The sequence below is a fragment of the Bicyclus anynana genome, chromosome 14 (genome assembly GCF_947172395.1).
Source record: "Bicyclus anynana chromosome 14, ilBicAnyn1.1, whole genome shotgun sequence".
NCBI classification, from domain to species: domain Eukaryota; kingdom Metazoa; phylum Arthropoda; class Insecta; order Lepidoptera; family Nymphalidae; genus Bicyclus; species Bicyclus anynana.
Genome location: NC_069096.1, coordinates 7,475,560 through 7,497,619, shown reverse-complemented (window position 1 = coordinate 7,497,619; position 22,060 = coordinate 7,475,560). Strand labels below are relative to the sequence as shown.

General features: G+C 35.7%; 3 protein-coding genes across 3 annotated transcripts in view; 2 read left to right on the top strand and 1 right to left on the bottom strand.

Annotated features, from left to right (window-relative positions):
* The window catches only part of LOC112044469 (uncharacterized), a 20,118-nt gene extending 14,031 nt beyond the window's left edge, over window positions 1–6,087 (top strand). The window contains exons 12-13 of the mRNA XM_052885400.1: window positions 1,768–1,924; window positions 2,883–6,087. Of these exons, the coding sequence (XP_052741360.1) occupies window positions 1,768–1,924; window positions 2,883–2,886 (161 nt within the window). The 3' untranslated portion in view covers window positions 2,887–6,087. The remainder of the gene's footprint in view (window positions 1–1,767; window positions 1,925–2,882) is intronic.
* On the bottom strand, window positions 6,076–13,820 carry LOC112044462 (uncharacterized protein F21D5.5). Its single transcript, XM_024080327.2, has 6 exons — window positions 13,509–13,820; window positions 10,848–11,536; window positions 9,968–10,237; window positions 9,097–9,246; window positions 7,791–7,996; window positions 6,076–6,255 (listed from the first exon to the last, which is right to left on the bottom strand). Exons 1-6 carry the CDS (start codon window positions 13,639–13,641, stop codon window positions 6,132–6,134), a joined length of 1,572 nt encoding a protein of 523 aa, XP_023936095.2. The 5' UTR covers window positions 13,642–13,820; the 3' UTR covers window positions 6,076–6,131.
* Window positions 13,821–14,978: 1,158 nt separating this feature from the next.
* Window positions 14,979–20,409, top strand: LOC112044459 (acetyl-coenzyme A transporter 1). Its single transcript, XM_024080324.2, has 8 exons — window positions 14,979–15,146; window positions 15,253–15,480; window positions 15,794–16,083; window positions 16,528–16,885; window positions 17,431–17,550; window positions 18,688–18,870; window positions 19,231–19,452; window positions 20,162–20,409. Exons 2-8 carry the CDS (start codon window positions 15,271–15,273, stop codon window positions 20,327–20,329), a joined length of 1,551 nt encoding a protein of 516 aa, XP_023936092.2. The 5' UTR covers window positions 14,979–15,146; window positions 15,253–15,270; the 3' UTR covers window positions 20,330–20,409.
* The last annotated feature ends 1,651 nt before the right edge of the window (window positions 20,410–22,060 follow it).

Sequence of the window (22,060 nt, the reverse complement as noted above, 5' to 3'; positions counted from 1 at the left end):
TGTCCGTTCCTGTCCGTCCGCGGTATTGCGCAGAGACTATTATTACTAGAAAGTTGTAAATTAGCATGAATATGTGCATTAAAAATTTGAACAAAGTCGTAAAATAAAATCTTAAAAAATAAATTTTATTAGGGTACATGTACATGGGGATGAATTTTTTTTTTCGCTTGTTTATATCATATTGTAGGGTATAGTTATCGGTATTTTTGTCTATTACATATAAGCGATTAAAGTGCCAACTTAATCTCCGGAACTTTATACTGCGCGTGGCCCAACACGCACTTGATCGGTTTTTTAGCATACCTACTTTATATATGTTATGTATGGCCTCTGCGTAAACTACACTATACCTACTTACCTCTTACAGGTGGTGACCGCGATCCCAGTAGCCAGCCTGCCCACCCCCCCAAGTTTGAGCGGTGCTCGCTGGTCGGCAGTAGGGGCAATGGTGCAGATTTTCGCCGACGCTTTCATTGCTTACGGCTTCTGCAATGAGGATTTGCGAGTACCAATGTTTGCGACTGGAATACCATGTAACTTAAAAATAATATTACTCACATGAATTATTATTAGTATTTCTATTTAAGGCAAATTTGGAATAGGAACATAATATGTACCTACCTACCTCCAACAACATTCCGATAAAAATGATAGTGTGTTGATAGCGAAGTGCATAACATCATGCATATCTATGCATAGCAGATTCAGAGGGGGGGGGGGCTGCGCGGGTGTGAAGTCGTGCGCGCAAGGCATCGCACGGCAAGACCATCCGGCACCCGCGGATTATAGGGTGTTACCAACGAATTTGCCAAGCGTATAGTTGCATTCTCCAGAGTAAAAAGAAATCGTAAACTTGAACTGTGTTGTCTGTGGAAAAGTTTCTTTATTAAGTTATACTTAACTACGTACTTATTTATGTGCCTCACAAAATAATTGTTTTAGTCTGGATATGCGGAACATTCCTCAGCACATGGCAACCGGCACACAACATCGATTCGAGAAAATTTGAGAAGATGCAGGGGCCATTGACGTTAATGATATCTGCCTTGCTACTCACACCACTTCTCGTCAGCTCTTGGCCTGCGATCATACTCTTTGCCGGTGCTGGTAAGTATTTTGTTGAGCTTCAGAATCCATACAAAAGTAGTAAACTAACTACCTTCTTTTTCGATAGTTGAAATCCAAATAACTACTTTATCTTCTAACTTACTCCATGTTCTTAATAATGTCATAATTATAAAACAATTCAGGACATTAGATGGTCTAAAGAGTAAATCCCAAGCAAACAACTACAGGTAAGTATCGCAGTAGCCATAAATTGATGGTATTTCAGAGTACCTACCCTCCCAATTTCAATTATTTATTTAGCAACACATATAACTTAAAAACTTTTAATCGTCTTCATCTTTATCATCGTAGCGATTAATGTTCACTGCTGGATAAAGACGTCATGTAGCGAAATACAAAGTTTAATCAAAGGGTCCTGGATCTGTAGCTATGTGTCACTTTTTTTCTAGAAACGCTAACGCTTCGAAAACTAACAAAATGGGAATGACGTACGTGACCTGTCGATAGCAAATGTCATTCCCATACATTTGTTAACTATCGAAGCATCAGAGTTTGTAGAAGGAGAATCGACGTGCCACGTGGCTAGAGGTCCTGTGCCGCCTGTTTCCAGCGACTTCCTGCAACACGCGTAATGTCGTCAGTCAACCAAGTGTGGAATCGCCAACATTTTTAATAACTTTTTGATATTTGGTCCTCCAGGAGTAGTAATTTACGCCCGCTGCGAACGTTGGTGCGGAGACCTGGCAGTGCAGCAAGCTAGGAGCACACTGGAGAAGCGCAAGCTGCGACACGTAGCTTCGGCCACGCCTCTCACCAACGCCCGCCTTACTCACATCGACACCGTGTATATAGCCAGGTAATGAGACATTTATTACATCTCTAAGCTGTACCTATACTTCCTATGAAACGGCATTTACAAAAGTTTCAACTACACTATAAAGAAGGTACCTATTTATTTTTCAATTAAGCAAAGAGGGAAGTAGATTAAATAAATTTAATAAACCTTACGTGTGAAAGCAACATTTTGCAAAAAGTAATCTACAATATTACTTAATCTGGCTGTCCTCCACGGGGGAATAAACCAAAAACTGCAGATATGACAAAAATAAAAAAAGGAATACTTTATGGTGAAAGAGTTAGGGTAGAGTACCTAAATTAAAAACTAAAGAGATTTTTCGGGATTTGTCGCTCGTTAATTGGGCCCCCCAAATAATTTTGATACAGAGCCCCTCAAGGTACTCTACGCCACTGCAATCATTTAATAATCACCGGGCGAAATTTCACTAGGCAACCTATTTGCAATGTGTCAATGTGAATATTTTCTATCATTTATTTCTTATCCCGAATAAATAACAGACGACTGTAGGTGTATATTCCGTAAGACGGATCTCGTAATATTATAAGTAGATAGTTAGGTATTAGGTAGTCAATTTACCTAGTGGGGTTGACTAACGTTGCACTTTCCGATACGCGGGCGTCACTCCAACGCTTAGGGAATTCCCAACTATGTGCTCCGCCCATTGCCAGTTCAGCTGCTTTGACGACTCCATGAGCTATGTTTGTCACAGATCTTATTTCTGATCCAATCACAATTGCACTTTCCGGTACGCGGGCGTCACTCCAACGCTTAGGGAATTCCCAACTATGTGCTCCGCCCATTGCCAGTTCAGCTGCTTTGACGACTCCATGAGCTATGTTTGTTACAGATCTTATTTCTGATCCGATCACCATATACCTAGCTACCCCGAACATTTCTATTATCTACCAAATACAAATCTCGTGTATCGTAGTTTTTAATTAAAAAATAATTGCAGATGACAAGAGGATGACTCGGATTCGAGTCTGGACAATCTGATAGACGAAGAGGAAAACATAGATCCTGACGAATGACGCGTAGCGAATGCGGTAATAATCATTGCCGAATAAATAGGATAGCACCTATAATACTGACCTTTCCATATTTGACGATATTCTACCCTCATTATACCGAACAACATTGCGATAAAATGGTATAAAATAAATATAGCACATTAGTGCATGACGTATGGTACCCTTGACAAACTAGTCAACAGATTAGCATTCAAAGCCGAAGCTTTACGCCATGTCCTAATTAACTTAATTAAATCACGCTTTGGCAAATTAGAAACTTGGGTAAGTGTCGCATTACTTTATAGTACACGTGACAAAAATCATTCCCTAATAAAAAGGATTTGCTGTGTATTGCTTGATATTTGTCGTTACGTCACGCGTTAGTTGCTATAAATACTCATTTTTAATACGAATATATAACTACAAAATTACTTCAAACGAAATTTTAATTGACTCTATGGTCTATAGTTGTACCTAGATCGTAGTTTATAGGACTGCATTTTGACTGCATTTGAACTTTTACATAGGTACAAAAAAAATATAAAAAGTTCTATTGCAAAGGATAGATATAGTAGGTATATTCCGCGTGGTTATTTTATGATTGTGACAATGATAAGTTCAAATGCAATCAGCATATAAATCATAAATGTACTTAATCGTAAAGATTTAAAAATATCACTTATTTAAATGTAACAAGTTCATTAAAATGATTGTCAATTGGATGTACCTAAATATTCATTACTTAAGACAAATAATAATGTAAAACTTTATTAGCTCATACTCGTAGCTCATAGCTTCATATCACTGTTGAAGGAACGCTTGCAAAAGTAAAGTGAAAAGAGTGGTTCTTAATCTTAAATTATAGGTAGGTATACCTACGTATAATTTTCTCAAGGCAGAAAAGCATACCTAATAGGTACCTACCTACCACGCTGCCTATCTAAGTTCATCAACATAATATTTTATCCGTCCATGACAAAAGCCTTTGATTAATCCTACCTATTAAAAAATTTTATTAAAAAAAATTCAACCGACTTCCAACTCAAAAAATAACTTTAACTAAAAAGCAAAAAATAACATCCTACCTATGTGCTACCTTCTGATCAGTTTGAAGGCGGTGCCAAGTCATGAAAAAAATGACATGACAAAAATGGGACCACCCTGGAAGTAAACCCTACAAAACAAAAAAAGAATTTTCAAAATCGGTCCATAATTGACAAAATTATCGCTGGACATACATAAAAAAAAAAAAAAAAACATACATACAGCCGAACGTAGAACCTCCTCCTTTTTGGAAGTCGGTTAAAAAGTCTTCAAACATGTTTTTTTCTTAATTTTATTTTTGAAATAGAATTATTTATTTTAACGTTGACGTTGTAATATTTAAGTATTTTTGTCATCGATGTAGATATATTTTTGTGCATACACTTCATGCCAATTATCTTCACGTGAAGAGAGGGTGAGAATAATGGAGTCGGAGTGGTCTACTTATTGCGATGAATAATGTCTATCAGCCTTTCCATCACTTGTACCTAATGATCTAAGACTAAGAGCCTGTGATAGTCAGATCTTCTCTTTGAAATCAAGATCTTTTGTTTGAAATCTTTACCCTGCATTTGGGGCCATGTATCAACCCCTCCCAGGCACGCTACGCCACTGCAACCATGGAATTTGGATCATAGTGGCTTTAGGAGAAAACAGTTAATAACCAAGTCCAAGCCTCAAGGCTTAAATCATCAAAATATAAAGGGTATTTTTTACGTGAAAGTGTACTAAACTATGTCATATGAGGGTAACCACGAAACATAAGTGTCTGGCGAGGAGGATATGATTTTTAATATTATGAGAGAGAAAATTTTCAAACATTATACTTTTTATTTGGACCTTTAAGGTCGTTTGTTACCTGCTACCTCCCGCAGTCCCAGGGCCAAGATCCAAAATTATGGTTCTTACCTAAGGAAAGAGTGTCGTGCAGACAAACTCACAGCTTTTATAAAATTACAAAGATCTGACTACTATGCTCTCGCCCGATATGAAATTAATAGGGTAGTTGACTCGTATCAAATTTAATATAAACAATATTAATTTCGTGTAGTACTATATGGAATAAGGGTTCGAAATATACCTATCAATATCAAATTAATAAAAGTTAAGCATTCAAATATCATATATTTTTAAAATTTTCCAAACGTCAAAAACGCTGTCGTTCATTTTTTGACGTCACAAACGCACTTTACGTACTAAACTTCAAAATTATTGTTAACCAATATTTTTGTCAAACGCTCCGTTTGTAAGGAATTTATTATAGTGACGTCATGAAACAGTTGAAATATAGACCGTCATGGCCGACAGGCGTTTTGGCTCGTATAGTCAAAAACATATTTAAAAACTAAAATTTTCATGTAATCACGTCTCGAAAAAATATTTTTTTTTTTTTCAATCTAGTTTAAAAAAGTGTTAACTAGCCTATCAATATAATTTATTGCCATATTTCATTAGTCTGGGTGATCAAAGTCACTCCCATTGCCATAATTAGTATGAAATCTAGACTTATGGTGTAATAGAACATCTATTTTACCGCATGCATTAAAATGTATCCGTCAATAGTGTAGATATTAATTAAACTGGACAGCCATTGTTATTACGCCTTTTGAATTGCACATAAAGTAATTTGGAAAAAATAATATTCATTTTGACAAAAATATAGTAAATCAATAGTAAAATATTTTTGTATAATGTATTTTGTTTTGGTAATATTATTTGTAGATATTGTTCAAGTGTGGTAAACGCTTATGGCCTAAATATTATTATAAAGTTAAGCAAAAAACGGCATAAACAATAACTGTAAGTTTGTGTAACGTTACCATTGTATTAATTGATTATGAAACACGGCTAAAACTCACGTGATATTACGTCGGAGTATGCCCGACTAGTTTCGAACCCATACGGGGCCCTTAGTCATGAGCTGGTTCTTGCATCGCGGCACGATCAATTCTAAAATTCTAAAATAGTTACCATTGTAGTTGAAGTTCATGAATTTCTCTATAACAAATAATAATTTATAATGTAAATATGTTATTTGCCGATTACAGCCTACATTGTATATTGTAATTTATCGGATCTGCAATAAAAAACTGCTAAATGTCACAATTGTATTTTATTTCCTCATTTTATCTCCAACAATTATATAGATACTATTTCTCTAATAAATACATGCAATATATAGTTTCAGCTTCCTTGTTCTCGAAAGTAGGACTAAATTTGACTTGAATCACTTCTTTGAATCCCTCATTCACTGTTGGTTCAACGAATTTGTTTCTGTAACAAAATATAATGGTCCAGGATCCGTAGTACATTTTTTACAACTGATTACTATCAAGTTAATTTTTCGTGAGTAGCTACAAATCGATGAGACGATCAACTTATTTATTTACGAAAATTCTTGATTCTGGTAGCTAACTGAGTTACCAGGAAATAAAAAATTCTGAGTTTCGCAGTTTATAAGACACTAGCTGACGCCGCGCGATTTCACCCGCGTGGTTTCCGTCCCCGTAAGAATACAGAGATAATATATAGCCTATAGCCTTCCTCGATAAATGAGCTATCTAACACTGAAAGAATTTTTCAAATCGGACCAGTAGTTACAGAGATTAGCGCGTTCAATCAAACAAACAAACAAACAAACTCTTCAGCTTTATAATATTAGTATAGATTGGGGCAGTGAAGTTGTATAACTATTAATTAAGCAACAGTAAAAAAACAGCTGCCAGCATCCAGTCTCTACCTTAGAACGAATACAGTTGATAGTGCTTTGATTCCCAACAGAGAGGTCCTGGCTTCGATTTGCAGCACGGGTCAGATAAGGGTATAATAAGGGGATAATTGTTGTACATACATAAAAAAAAACAAGAAAAAGAAACATACCGGTCAAATTGGAAACCTCCTTTTTGAAGTCGTTTAAATATAAGGGTTTTGTTTTGTAACTTTGAAACCCTCCCATTCCATTATGTTAAGCTCCAATCGTCAGATTTTCGAAATGTGCAGTTTCTAGCTATCTATTTTATCTTAATCTGACTAATCTAACTCACCTACCTATTTTATCTTAATCTGACGTGCTGGTTGAGTTGATTTATTAAGTTAGGTTTTTTTTGGTTCCCCTAAACGTACCCACAAATTTTAAGGTTTCATACTTGGTGGAGGTAATCAACAATGTGCAAGGTATAGTCCCTGTTATTTATTGGATAGAAGCAGGCGTTACTTTGCGGAAGTTCATCATGATTATATAATGATTTATTTATTTTGCTATCATCCGCGAAAATTCGGCGAACCCATGCGACAACGTCACCCAGGTCCGACAAAATACTCTCTACGTACGTTTCACCCCGAAACCGGAGCATCCTCAGGAGATGTTGACTCTACAACGTGCAATTGCACGTTGTAGAGTCAACATCTCCTGAGGATGCTCCGGTTTCGGGGTGAAACGTACGTAGAGAGTATTTTGTCGGACCTGGGTGACGTTGTCGCATGGGTTCGCCGAATTTTCGCGGATGATAGCAAAATAAATAAATCATTATATAATCCCTGTTATTTATCTGCCGCGCTCGAGTAACTGCAAAAATCTCTTCGGCTCCCCTACTATTATGAGCAGTTAGCAGCTAGTCTACACGCATCTAGTCGCACGCACACCGTGCCAAAGTCTGCCGAACAGAAACGACATTAGACGATGCACGGCACGGTGGGGGGTGTTAGGTTTATTTTCGTTACGGAATTTCTTGATTCGGTCGCCGAGCTCAAAGCCCACGATGAAAGCTATGCAATAGCTTAAAAATCAAAATACATATAGACATACTAACTTGTATGAATGAAAAACAATGTCGGAGACGGGCACGTGGTTCATCTTCATGATCTCCCGGAACTTGTTGTTGTGTTGTGCGTGCGCCTTGCTCGTGGCCATGCGCGCGCAACGACACGGCACGTTCAACTGTTGGGCGAGCGACGTCCAGCGCGCGCGCGACTCCGTGTCCGGGTTAGTACTGTCCACCACTACGCTTTTGCCTTGCTGCAAGGTTTAAATCTATCTATATCTTGGGCTATTTAAACTATGGACCTGTTTCGCACCCAAATTCACCAACAAAAAAGTCTGTCGTTTTTTGAGGGTACGAGGTAAACTCACACATCGAAAACATTTAACACCAATAAGTATATTCTGTGCCCATACACTACACACAACTATATAATTGACTCGCAATACACACATGCGTAATTTTTACACAGACTAACCAACACATCGCTTAGACTATCCACAGAATATATATATATATAGAATGTTCGATTACTTGATCGATTTTTTGCTGTTCCGTCAAAAGAATCGATTCTTTTTAGAAATTGTTTTTATTAAAAATTTCATAAAATTATGGTAGAAATACTTACAAATGAAACGTTACTCTATCTTTTAATTACAAGGTTTTGGCCGTCTTTTATGCCATTTAACTACACAAACCGGCATTTTTAGCTCTTTACACGACGAAAACGATTACAACAATGAAACATCGATTTTATAGCAACAGTTTTTATAAATTATTAACATTGATTTTTGATCTTTGCCAGAGGGGTAACGGACAGCGAAGCAGGTCCTGTTATTAATGGTCGAAGATATCTACGTATTATAATAAAAAAGCAAAGACAGGTAACGTCAAATCGACTACTGCATTGAGAACGTCATCAATCCGCCATTATTACCTATACTAGTGTTGCATTTCTTGGGAGAGAATGAATTTTATTTCGAAAGAATTAAAGTAAATTCGTAGATTTGTATAATCAAAAATAGTTAAAAAAGTTATCTTCTTTTATTTCCGCCAGGGTACAATGATCCTGGGCTCCATACAATTTTGGACCATCTCCTTTAATTTTTATGATATGATTTGGCCGAGTATGTTGTGGGCTCTTCTCGGACCAGTTGGAACCCTCAACTTTGATTTTAAGTTATAGACTTCAGTTACAACTGTTAAATCATGACATAAATTTCAAAAGTGCTTGTAAACTAAGCCTAATTGTAATAAATTAATTTTGAATTATTTTTTTTGATAATTTCAATAATTTATTTATAGTTAGTAGTCTTATTACTATGAACGACAAATATTTAGTAGAACTACAACTGACCTTCAATAACTTGGATGCTTCTGCAGCACATTTTTGCCAAGTGCCAAGAACATCTCTGCATACAGTTACATATTTGTTTCCAGATTTCTTTTCAATCTGTTTGGCTAATGTTGACTTTCCGCTACCTGGGAAACCTACTAGAACCAGCAACTGAAAAAAGTATAAACCCAATTTTCACTCAATTCAAGTAGTCGCATTTGCAAATTCAACCTTAAACTCTCAATCCTTAAGGTTGAATTTACTCTGAATTTGGGATTTTATTGAATATTGGAATATACTTAAAGGCCTTACTTTACTTTATGTATAATTTTCTTTACCAATAATTCTAAAACTGCCAAAGCAAAACTGACCAGTTTTTATGTGACATTTAATACATGATCGTGCACCCTTTTATTATAAGAGGTCAATACCTTGCTCATAATATATCGTCACCTAATCAAGATAGAGTTGCCTAGCCAAGAGCCATGTTATAAGAGTTAGAATGTGGTTGGATAAAAAATAAAATAAACGCATGCACCTTTTTTTTTCTTTAGGGAGGAAATCCTCATGGACTCATACCGACTAAATACCCCTCCTACCTTCAGATTGGTGCTGTCCCTAAAGTTACTGTTCTGTATTTCTTTAAAATGGGTGTAATTCAAAATCAAAGTAAGGCAAGTACTCAGAACAGGGATTATTAAAAATGCTTATTTGCAAATAAATATAATATGGATTTTTTAAAATCTTAAATAACATTCTAACAGGCCTGTTTAAAATTATTATATTTATCTATATTCTTAGTAGTGACAAAAATAAAATATAACAATTTTTAAACTTTAAATTAATGATAGATTACAATGATGATGACCCTGAAAGATTACAAATTTCTTACCTCTTTCTCAGTACTAATTAATGCTTCATTAAAAGGCTCAGACTTAAGCTCCTGAGGTATAAACTCAGGATTACTCATCGGCACATTAGCAATAGAATGACCAAAAAAAAATTGTTCTGGTGTATAGAACTTGAGGCCAAGGTTTTTGGCTAGAAGTATATCAGCCATGGAGTGGTCCTTCTTTTTGCCTGGAGCCCAGTTTGCCATCCTGCCTGCAGCATCCCCACAGTAAAAGCTACTGTCCATTTCAATGGCTATGTTGTCATTTTTCTGTAAAATAAAGAAACTCAAGGTTTATGTTAAAAGTAAATGGTAGTAGGAGCAATTGATGTGTTGCGTTGTAGTGATGACTAGCATCACACTAATGAATGTAATTGAAATTTCAAAAGTTGACCTATGTAATGTGTACCTACCAACTTTTGATCTTATGTTGACTAAATTGGACTAAATCTTGTCTAGAGAAATTAAATGCAGTTAAACTATAGTGAACTAGCAGACCGAGTCAAGCTTCGCTTTGACTTATGTGTACTTTTTCCCTACTCCAACCCCTACCCTTCTCTACCCCCACCCTACCCATACCCTATCCCTACACTACCCCTGAATTAATTTGCTACAAAAATGTGAGAAATGAAGAACCGCTCGACCAATTTTGTGCAGACTTCACATAAACCATCTACTAAATATTCTGAACAAAGCCTAAACATTTGGTTTGGATAGCTGAGCCTGTTCTTGAGTTATAAATAATATAAAATATAAATTGATTTTTATTAAATAGATGATATTGAAAATTCAGAAGTTGACCTAAGTCAAATTATGTTGACTAAATTGGACTTTATCTTGTCTAAAGAAATTAAAGGCACTTAAATATAGCAATACATACCTGTTCAGAAAGAAGTTTCCACATGCCTGGTGCTGGTTTCCTATAAAATCCTTTTCCAGTAGCCAAATACACCTGAATAGGAACATTTAACTTTTCAACAATACCCTCAATTTTCTTTTTGAAATCCTCAATTTTAACTCTACCATTACCAATTGGCGATTGATTACTCAATATAATGATTTTGTAACCTTCATTCGCTTTCTCTAATAGCTTTTTTGATACTTGAGGGATAGCAATTTGCCAGTCATTTATATCTACAGGATGTACTTTTCCAGACTTTGTTTTGATTAATGTACCATCCATATCAAATGCAGCTATTTTGTTGCTAGATTTCACACCTTTAGCTGTAAATATATACACTTCTCCCCTATCAATCTCTTCCCATGAATTATCCATGGCTTCTTTTACATCAGCTTGCTCAGATTCTATTTTAGATTTCTTTCTGGGTGCTATTTCTTGACTACTATCATCTAGGTTTCGTTTAATTGGCTTAGGTGCCTCATAGCCGTCAGGAGGTGGTTCAAATTCCACAACATGAATATAATTGTTCAATAATATCTCCACTCTGTTTCCATGTGACACAGTGTATTGGCCGTGCCTCTTTAGTGCGAAACCATCCAACCCACTAGGATTCACACCTAAGGGTTTCAATTCAACTTCACATTTTTCACAGTCCGCCTTCAAACTAACTGTAAAAATACAAAAATGTATGACTGTAGAAATGCTGGTGCATGTATAAAGTTGTTAATTAAAGCAATAGTCTATGTATTTTTTTATAACACAGGGGGGGCAAATAATACAAATGTTGATGTAATTGTCCCTAGTTAGCTAGATTATAGTATCTGCCTTTAAAGAGATTTTAAATAGAAACATTGAGGAAGGTATTATAAAGAAGGAATAATTGATTTATTTTTTGTAGAGCAAAAATGTCAGAGAATGCTCTAATTTCAGAGTGGGTTGGTCAGATCTGGGTGGTTTTAATGATGTAATTCATTAGTTTTTGTAGCAAAGAGCAAAATCCAGAAAAACAACACAAGCTGAAAAGGTAAATATTGAAATGGCTTATAATAAGTAACTTCTTAAACATTTACTATTGTTGCAATCACAGGATCTGTTCAGAGATTGAAAACATATATAGTTGTATCAATACTTGTAAGAACAAGGACTAACATGTTAGGATTAATATTGAACCATAATATATTTTATAATAGAGACATTTAAAAATCAAAACTAATAATTGTAAGAATCAGGAATCATTAGCCTCATCTCTAATCCACAAGCATCCTCCGTGAGTCGTATTCCTCATGTGTGAGGGTCGTGACCACCTCCATCTCTAATCCTTGTCTTTAGGATGGTATGCCATTCTTTCCTATCTCCGGCTACGCGAAGAGCATCGTAAACTGTGGACTCGAGTGTAGTGCGGACCTGGTCGGACCAACGCATCGGGCTGCGCCCCCGCGATCTTTTTCCTTCCACCTTGCCAGTAATAACTAATTTTTCCAGATTATCTCCGTCTTTCCTGGCAATGTGTCCGAAGTACTCTAAAATACGCTTGAGGCATATGGTGGAGAGTCTAATTTTAACCTTGAGTTGGACAAGTATAGATGCGTTAGTCCGAAATGCAGTCCATGGAATCCGGAGCATTTTCCTCCAACACCACATCTCGAAAGCGTCAATCCTTTTGCGGTCTGCAGATTTTAAGGTCCACGTCTCAGCCCCATAGAGAAAGATGGAAAAGACGAGTGTGCGAACGAGTTTTATTTTAGTTCTCAGCGAGATGTTACGGTCTTTCCAAGTTTTATGTAGCTGAGACATGGCACTCTTGGCCATCCCAATCCTTCTTCGTACGTCCAGTTCACAGGAGCCATTATTCGTGATGGTGGATCCGAGGTACACGAATTCTTCAACAAAATGTAGGTTGAGTGCGCCAGTGAAACCTAAGGTATGTGATCTATCTATGACCATGATTTTGGTTTTGTCTTTGTTGATAGATAGGCCCAAGTTAATGCTGACTCGTTCCATTCTCTCCAGCAATGTGCACATTTCTGCTTCATCTGCGGCCAGGAGCGTAGTATCATCTGCATATCGGAGGTTATTTAATTTTACTCCACCAATGCGTACGCCTCCTTCCCACTGGTCGCAGGTATGCCTCATAATGTACTCGCCATCCTTAATTGAGCTTGCTATGTATGTAATCCACAAGCATAGCAAGCTCAATTAAGGATAATTCCCATGTTCTGGTATGTTATGCAATAAATATTAAGTATGGTAGTATATATGGTAGATGGTATAGTATTTATGGTAGTGATAAATAATAATGGCCTCATAATCTCCTTGTCTTTATGGCACTTAAGTGGGGTTAGTGTACAATCTTTTCCATTCACCTCTCATACACCAACATATTACTAACTTCTACACATAATATCCTCTTTTACCCATTCCATCTGTCTGGCCTATCTCTTCTTTTATTTCCTTCGACTTGCAGGTATATCATTCTAATTTCAATGTAACGTGACTGGCGTGACTTTAACCATTCCTGATAAATGCTCATTCTTTATTTTATACATTCTTGTCACACACTTACACCAAACTTACATCTCAACATATTTCTTATCATAAATACTAATCATTTTGTTCAGTGGCAGTTAAGTAAAAACTTACTTTGTTGACGAGAACAAACCGGGTCCTTAATTTTGGTTACTTTATTGCGTCCCAGAATTATTTCCACATTATGTGGAAGATTAATAGGCGCATGCGAATCCAGTAAACATCGAAGAAAACATTGTCGGGTCATGCTTTTAGACTTTTACTTTACCGTTTTGAAATGTTGCATAGAACCTTGTTAAAGAACAAAAAGCAAGACGTTTATATTAGAAAATAAACAAATCAAGATGTCTAGATATGGAATGTAATATCATGTTTTCAATAAATCAAAAACATTGAAATTTGAAAAGCGAATAGAGATTCAAAAAATATTAGAATATTGAATGACAATTGACCACAAACGTCAAACGTCAATGCAATTGACATTGACAATGACTACAGTCCACAAAACAAATGAGACATAGACAAATGTAATTACACAGATAGTTATTACGTATAATGGTAAGGGAAAGGGATTGAAATCAAATTAAATGACAAGACATCCTGACGAAATATCAAATGAGATTTTTTTTTCAAATTTATGAATTTTTTACTTAATGCCGGCTGCTCAGAGATTGCGTCTGTGACAACCAATAAGTGGGTCTATAATAATTGCCATAATTAATATATTTCTTTATAATATATTGTAAGATTTTATTGTAACCTGTTGGTGTCCTGTTTAAATTAATAAATAAATAAAACAAATATATTTATTTGGGAAGACCTTTGACAATGACGAGTATCTAAGGTGACGACGTATGTACTGAAGTCTCTGCATGGCATAGAGGAATTAAAAAATGGAGATGCATCGCACTCAAATTCACGAACGAAATTGTCTGTCGTTTTTTGAGGGGGACGAGGTAAACACACACATCGAAAATATTTAACACCATTAAAAATTTTCTATGTCCATACACTACACACAACTATAAATTTGACTCGCAATACACACACTCGTAATTTTTACACTGACTACCAACCACATTGCTTAGACTATCCTCAGAATTAATACATAGAATTACTGATCGATGTTTGGCTGTTTCGTCAAAAGAAGCGATTCTTTTTATTAATTGTTTTTAATACAATTTTGATAAAATTAAAGTATAAAATTAAACGTTACTCCATCTTTTTCTAAACTACAAGTTTTTGGGCGTTTTTTATGCCACACTACACAAACCGCCATTTTTATGGAGCTCTTTACACGACGAAAACGATTACAACAATGAAACATCGATTCTATAGCAACAGTTTTTATAAACGCGTTAGATCATAGATTTTTGATCTTTGGCAGTGGGGTAACGGTTAACGAGGCAGCTCTTGTTATTTAAATGGTCTAAGCTGCATGAACAAGGGTTTGTTTATAAAATCCTTGAGTCTCTGTCATTGTGTATTTGTCACGGCATGGTATGTCATGACGTCAATTGTCATGTAAATGTCATATTTGACGTTTGTGTTGACATTGACAATATTGACATTTGGTCATTTGACGTGGTTCTGTTTTGTAGTGGTTACTGGTTTTCTGGTTTGTCTTGTGCTCTATTAAAAAAATACTCTTTATTTGTAAATGAAAACTAAAGCAAACGTTATTTCTTTATCTGAGAAACGCGTCCATTTCTTTACCACTGTATCAGCGAGTTAGTAACAGCGAAAATTAAGGTACTCGTTTGTCGGGCATTCTAACTACTGCAACCAATAATTTCTAATTATTATTTTGCAACTCACTGACGTGTATACGTGAATTATTAACCACGTTTGCTTACAGGCTTTACAAACTGTAATAATGTCGTTGACTAAACGGAAACGTTCTCTTGATAAAGAGCAATTGCTTGAGAATGGAGATCCATCAAACACCAGCCAAAGTAACATCAAAGGGGACGAAATTAATATATCAGTATTATTATTTTTATATACACTCCAAGGCATTCCTTTGGGGCTTGCAGGTGCAATACCCATGTTGTTACAGAACCGTGGTATAACTTACACGCAACAGGTAAAAAATATTTTATTAATACATTCTTTAGTAAAGTGTTGGACTTAAGAGTCATTGTTTAATTATTTGAAAAATACTCATAATCCAGGCCAATGTAACCTGCAATATACAAAAATTATGCATTATTTATTATTTTGTTGTTACTCCTATACTTCCACAGTTTTATAAACCTAATATTTTTTAAAAAAAATATTCTAAATTTTATTTACAATATCTAATTCTATTTTACATTATTTTGTGTAATATGCCACTTATGTACATAATATATTTAGCTATGAATTGAATTTACACCGTAATCTTCTAATAATTGCAGGCAGAATTTAGTTTTGTCAATTGGCCATTCAGTGCAAAACTGTTATGGGCACCAGTTGTGGATGCAATGTTTTGGCCAAAGTTTGGTCGACGAAAGACATGGCTAGTACCCGTCCAGTATATGATTGGAATTGTCATGATCATCATGTCACACAGTGTGACCAGTTGGCTGGGGTCAGAGAGTGAGCCGCCCTCTATGATGATTCTTACTATATCATTTCTGGTGCTTAACTTTTTGGCTGCAACACAAGACATTGCTGTAGATGGTTGGGCTCTAACTATGTTGAAAAGGTAATAACTTTAATGATTTGCTTTTGATCTTGAATGTAATTTATTGCAAACAGTTATATTATTTTATTATTTCCATAAATAATAATGATTTTTTTATTTCTATAAAAAAAATATTGTACAAAATGAATGATCTACATTAATTAATTTTAATGGTTTGAGAAAAGTCTTATTTAGAAATCTATTATATATGAATTATAATTATTATTTATTTATTATATCCATTCATAAACTAATATTAAATATATTTTAAAAGCGAAATTATTGTAAAAGTGAAAATAATAGATTTCACCTCCTTAAATTCTTAGTTTGTCAAAGATAGTACAAGAGTAGGTCTTGGTAGGTGTAATTTCTATATGCACCTATGAAAATAATAGTATGTTTAATAATAGAAGTCTATTGTTATGCTTTATATGCTTACATTATAACATTGTTCATATTTTTCAGATGTAATGTAGGCCATGCATCAACATGCAACACAGTGGGACAAACGGCAGGATTTTTCTTAGGATATGTACTATTTTTAGCACTAGAGTCTCCATATTTTTGTAACAAGTACCTGAGGACAGTACCCGAAGATACAGGTCTTGTGACTTTGTCTAGTTTCCTTTTATTCTGGGGCTGGGTGTTTATCGTCACTACAACTGTCATTGCAATATTCAAGCATGAAGCAAATGACACTATTAATACAAATGAGAGTCAAGTGAAGGGGATGAGTGATATAGTGAATGCGTACAAGCAACTCTATACAATTGTGAAGCTTCCGGCTGTAAGGATGCTAACTTTGGTGCTATTTACCGCTAAGGTAACTAAAATAAATATAAAATTAACAATTATAAGTGTAATAAATATTAAATTCTTTAAATTTTAAAATTATAAATAATGATTAAGAATTATTTCAATAATTACTGAAAGATAATATTCATCATCATCATCATCCACATTTAATTGACGCCGATGGACGTCTGCTGACAAAGGACAGTCTCAAACCACCAGCATCCAGCGGCTCCCTGCAACCTGATGTCCTCAGTCCACCTAGTAAGGGGTCAACCAACAAACCATTCCAGCACAGTAGAACTCCAATATACATCAGCTCTTTGAGCTTTGTGCCCTGCCCTGTACATTGCCAGTGTCTTTGGGTTCTTCCTCCTCATCCCTGATTCAATCTTGAAGAGAAATTCCAAGTATAGTTTGCTCAATCGCCCTCTGACTTTGAGCATTTTTATAAGGGCTAGGATAGCTACCAAGGCTCTGATCTATAAATCATCACTGGCAACACACACTGTTTGAAACTTTGGAATTTAGGATGTAAAGATGTTGCAGAGTTAAATATTGTTATTAACATTTCAGCTTGGTTTTTCTGCCAGTGATGCTGTGTCTGGCTTGAAACTAGTAGAGGCTGGAGTGCCACGTGAAGATTTGGCGCTATTAGCTGTGCCTTTAGTGCCTGTTCAAATCATCATGCCTGTTGTATGTATTTCATTAAATACCTATTTAAGTATACAGTAGTTATGAGACTAATAATAATAATATCTTAGCATTCCATGGATTCACCATGGGGTAGAGAGAAAATCTCCGAGCAGAGTCCTGAACTTTTGACTACAGGATGTAGGGTTAAGGAATTCCTTGACGATCGATCAACACTCCCCATTCTCTGCTCGTGTTGTTCTCCCTGCCTAGCCAAATTTGGTAAGATCCTATTAGAGCAGCTTTGGATACTTGTTCTAATATTATATAGTAAGTTGACACGAATTAACGATTATTTATGCTAGAGTCCTTGCCTGTTCAACTTTCGTCTGCCTCACTGTATCCCCACCACAGACAATTCTAGCATAAACATTAATAGGGTTGGGCTTAATGTCTCTATTGTAAAATTCAGTGTTCAATTAGCCTGTGACACTCACAAATAATGTGGCTTTCTAGTGGAAAAATAATTGTCAAAATCAGTTCAGTAGATCCAGACATTACAAATTTTACCTCTTTAATATATTAGTATAGATATAGATAACATAACCAAGACCCACATAACGGACCCCACATAGTACATAGGCCTGGACTCTGCTATGACAACAGTGAAGAGCCAATTGACAAGCGTGAATAAAATAAAAATTTATTGTAAAAATTATTCACTTTATAATAATTATACTGGGCACCCTGATGTGACTTTAAAAACCTTAGGTCTATGTTGGCATGACCAAAAAATGGGGGTTCACGGATTGTAAGCGGGGGTCCATGAAACTTTTATCTAGTTTCACATACATGAGGCGTTTTCTAAAAAAAACTAGTTTCAGAAAACTTTTTAAAAAAAATAATTTATTGGGTCCGGATGCTGTGAGTACCTAGATGTTACTTTGTTACATCCACACACAACACAATGAATTAATAATTAATTCAGGAATCAATTGTCACTTTTTGTTCGAAAGCTGTTACTTTTGGTGTTAATTTGTTTGGAACTGAGCCGCAACGCAAATTTTCATAGTTAAAGATACATAATATTATGTCGAATTTTGGAAATGGTTTTTGTTTGATGACATACTCCAAAACTCTGTACCACGCGATCAAGGACTCACTTGTGAACTCCCAATAATTTCATGGTGTTTCTTACAGATTCTTGCCAAGCACACAACAGGTCCTGAGCCTCTGTCGTTATGGCTGCGTGCTTACCCACTGCGGCTCTTAGTTGGCCCGTTATCTGCTGCCTTGGTAGCTCTAACACCAACTCTACTGGGTGATTCGGGGCCTTCCTACTTCTATCTCTTCATTTTATTGTCACTTTATATATTCCATCAGGTGAGATATATTTGACTTTCTTTCGTTGTTTTCTTTTTTTTAAAAGAATATTTGCCATATTTGTTATAATATGACCAATATTCCCATTCCCCTCCAACTAGTCGGGAAAGACTGCTCGGAGTGGGTACGACAATACTTGACAAATTCGATTTGTTTGATTTTAACCAACCAGTTATCCATACTTGCATAAATTAAATTTTTGATTTAGATAAAATTTGGTATAGCGGTAAATAATAACTTTTACTCTCGGAAAAGTTTATAGTACACCTGCGGGATTAGTTAAAAAAGAATTTTACGCGAACAGAGTCGAAAGCGAGCGCTAGATGTTTATAATTTTTTTTTTAATTTTGTCGCTTCCAGACTTGTTTATACTGCATGTTTGTGGCAGTGATGGCTTTCTTCGCGAAGGTGTCGGACCCGGCCGTGGGTGGCACATACATGACGCTACTCAACACTGTGTCCAACCTTGGCACTAATTGGCCCAACACCCTGGCGCTTTGGGCCATAGACCATCTAACCTACAAGAACTGCAGTGTGCCAGAGCTGACTGATAATACGTGCGCTACACAGCTAGAAGCTGACGTGAGTGTTCCTTTTTAACCGACTTTCAAAAAGGAGGAGGTTCTATGTTCGGCTGTATGTATGTGTTTTAAATTTTTTTTTACACCACCAATACACTGCTCGCGAAGTTGATCGAAGTTACTGGAGTACGATAGTGTAGGCACAAACTTGGCTTAGCTTTGTGCAAGTTTAGGTGTAGACTTGTGTTAGGGTAGGCGTAGGGTAGAGGTAGGGTAGTTAGGGGTAGGGTATAGGTAGGGTAGGTAGGGGTAGTGAAAAAGTGCGCACAAGTCTAAGTGAAGTTTGACAGGGACCGCTAGTAATATTATAACTATGAAACTAAGTCTGTTTAACCTTTTCACGGCTAAACCATTGAACCAATTACGAAGAAATTTGGTATAGAAATAAATTAGACGTTGGATTAGTTTATAGGCAAATTTTTGTCCCGGAAAAATCCATGGATTCCGCAAAAATAAGAATTTCATGCGAACGAAGTTTGGGCGTCTGCTACTTTGAAATAAAAATATTTAAATTTTTTTTTTTTTTAACTCAACTGTGTTTCAATAGACCTTTAAAACCGTGTTTTAATAGACCTTTAAAATGCACACAACTAACAAGTTGGAGGCGCATGCCCCGGACCGGATTCGAACCCTCCGGAATTGGAGGGCGAGGTTATATTTACTGGGCTGTCACGGCTCAATATATTATATATATATTTGTATGTTTTCAGGTATGTAAAAACCAGGGTGGTACATGCAACATACGTATCGACGGGTACTACATAGAGACGGTGCTCTGCCTCGTGGCCGGCTTCCTCTGGCTGCAATGGGGCAGGAAGACCATCAAACGGCTGCAGCGACTCCCGCCCTCCGCCTGGCAGATAGGCCGTAACAGATAAGACTGAATAACTACTATACTGACTTGTAATGTCTATTGTCTTGGTAACTTCCTTGTGAATAAATGAACATGTGTTGACGATGTTCGATTTTCGATTCTTCTGTAAACCTAACACGCGACCGACGACATAACTCGTGAACTGATAAAGACAATTAACCAATAGCAGCCGCACCATATATCCGCTTCAGTTATTGACCTCTTAAAATAAAAGAAATTTCACTTAAAAACTGGCTAATTTTGTTTTGACAATTTTAAAATTATTGGTAAAGAAAATTATACTTTAAGGCCCTTAAATATAGTTTAACATTGAATAAAATCCCAAATTCAGAGCAAATTCAATCTTAAGGATTGAGTTTAAGGTTGAATTTGCAAATGCGACTACTTGAATTGAGTGCCAAGAAGTTGTGTTTGGCACTCATTGAGTGGGGACGTTTTATGGTCGCTTATTGGGCATCCACTTTTTAATAGGAGAAATACCGAAGCCATCAATCTCGCAACTAAACAGAGAGCAATGTAATTATCTTACAGAGGAATCGAACGATTGTTTGTTCTATATAGGATGGTGCGTGTAAAGTTTCATATTATTTTCTGATAAAATGTATGAAGGCTAATGTCGAAATTGATGGAGGAAAGAACAAGATACAAGTGATGCAATACAACAATAGACACGCTTTATGTTTTTCAAATGAAACAAATCGAACATCCACTTTTTTTTGTAATATTTAATAAATAATAATTTAACAAAAACACATTGATTTCCTATTTTCACAAACAAGTCAAACTTGTGTAATATTTTATTTCTGTATAAAATTGCTATATACATTACTAGGACCAGAGAATCGATAACCGGTATTTACTAATCGATTTTCTCAATCTCTAGTTACGTCAAAGTGCCACCTGTCACCCGCATCATCCTACGTTCAATCTATACTCAGAGGCACAATTATCCGCCCACTTTAATATACTCGCGTCATATTAAAGTGGGCGGGTAATTGTGCCTCTGAGTATATTTTATGAACCGGAAATTCTCCATTCCATGCTGCAAAATGTTTGTTTATTCATAATTGAAATAAGGGTAAAAATAATAAAATTATTAAATTATAATTATTTGTGTATTTAAAAAAATTCAAATGTCATTTTGAGGTCTATTGTTAGTGAATAATAATTATGTATAAATGTTTTTATAATGTTTTGTTATATTAAGACTAAATTAAATACCACATTTCTAACAGTATGCGTATAGTGAGATCATTAAATCATGAGTAACACATTTGTAGCAATTTGTGTGCAGAGTAAACTCTGCGTACAAATTGTAATCTATAGAACTTCAATTCTTCTAAAGATATGATTTCTTAAGTCAACAAAATTGTTGTAAGCGCAAGTACGCGTACTGAATACCGAGCTAGCGAATAATTCTAAGATCGAACCTTGAGCCAAGCGAGGGGTTCAGAAGAAGAATCCTGAGCGTCGCGAGGGATGCAAAGCACGAGAGACTAATAACAAATACGCTGCCGTGTGCAGTACAATGTTTTCATTTGACTACATTATTTATAAATGAACAACAAATTATATTATATCCACCGCAAATTATCACTCGTGTTTTATATTTTTAGCACAAATAATAAACAATAAGAAAATAATTATTTTTTACTTGTCACCTGCTTTTAAATGACCAATGGACCAGGCAATGGTCACAAAGACCATGTTATAAGTGTTCACAGTTCTCTTCATT

What these genes read in the sequence shown, in the direction of transcription:
- LOC112044462 (XM_024080327.2), bottom strand. Translation starts at nt 13,641, where the DNA reads ATGACCCGACAATGTTTTCTTCGATGTTTACTGGATTCGCATGCGCCT. An exon ending in GGTTTGTTCTCGTCAACAAA is followed by an intron (nt 11,537 to 13,508) that starts GTAAGTTTTTAC and finishes GTATTTTTACAG; the next exon opens with TTAGTTTGAAGGCGGACTGT. An exon ending in ATTGTTTTTCATTCATACAA is followed by an intron (nt 6,256 to 7,790) that starts GTTAGTATGTCT and finishes ATTTTGTTACAG; the next exon opens with AAACAAATTCGTTGAACCAA.
- LOC112044459 (XM_024080324.2), top strand. Translation starts at nt 15,271, where the DNA reads ATGTCGTTGACTAAACGGAAACGTTCTCTTGATAAAGAGCAATTGCTT. An exon ending in TGGTGCTATTTACCGCTAAG is followed by an intron (nt 16,886 to 17,430) that starts GTAACTAAAATA and finishes TTAACATTTCAG; the next exon opens with CTTGGTTTTTCTGCCAGTGA. An exon ending in TTCAAATCATCATGCCTGTT is followed by an intron (nt 17,551 to 18,687) that starts GTATGTATTTCA and finishes TGTTTCTTACAG; the next exon opens with ATTCTTGCCAAGCACACAAC.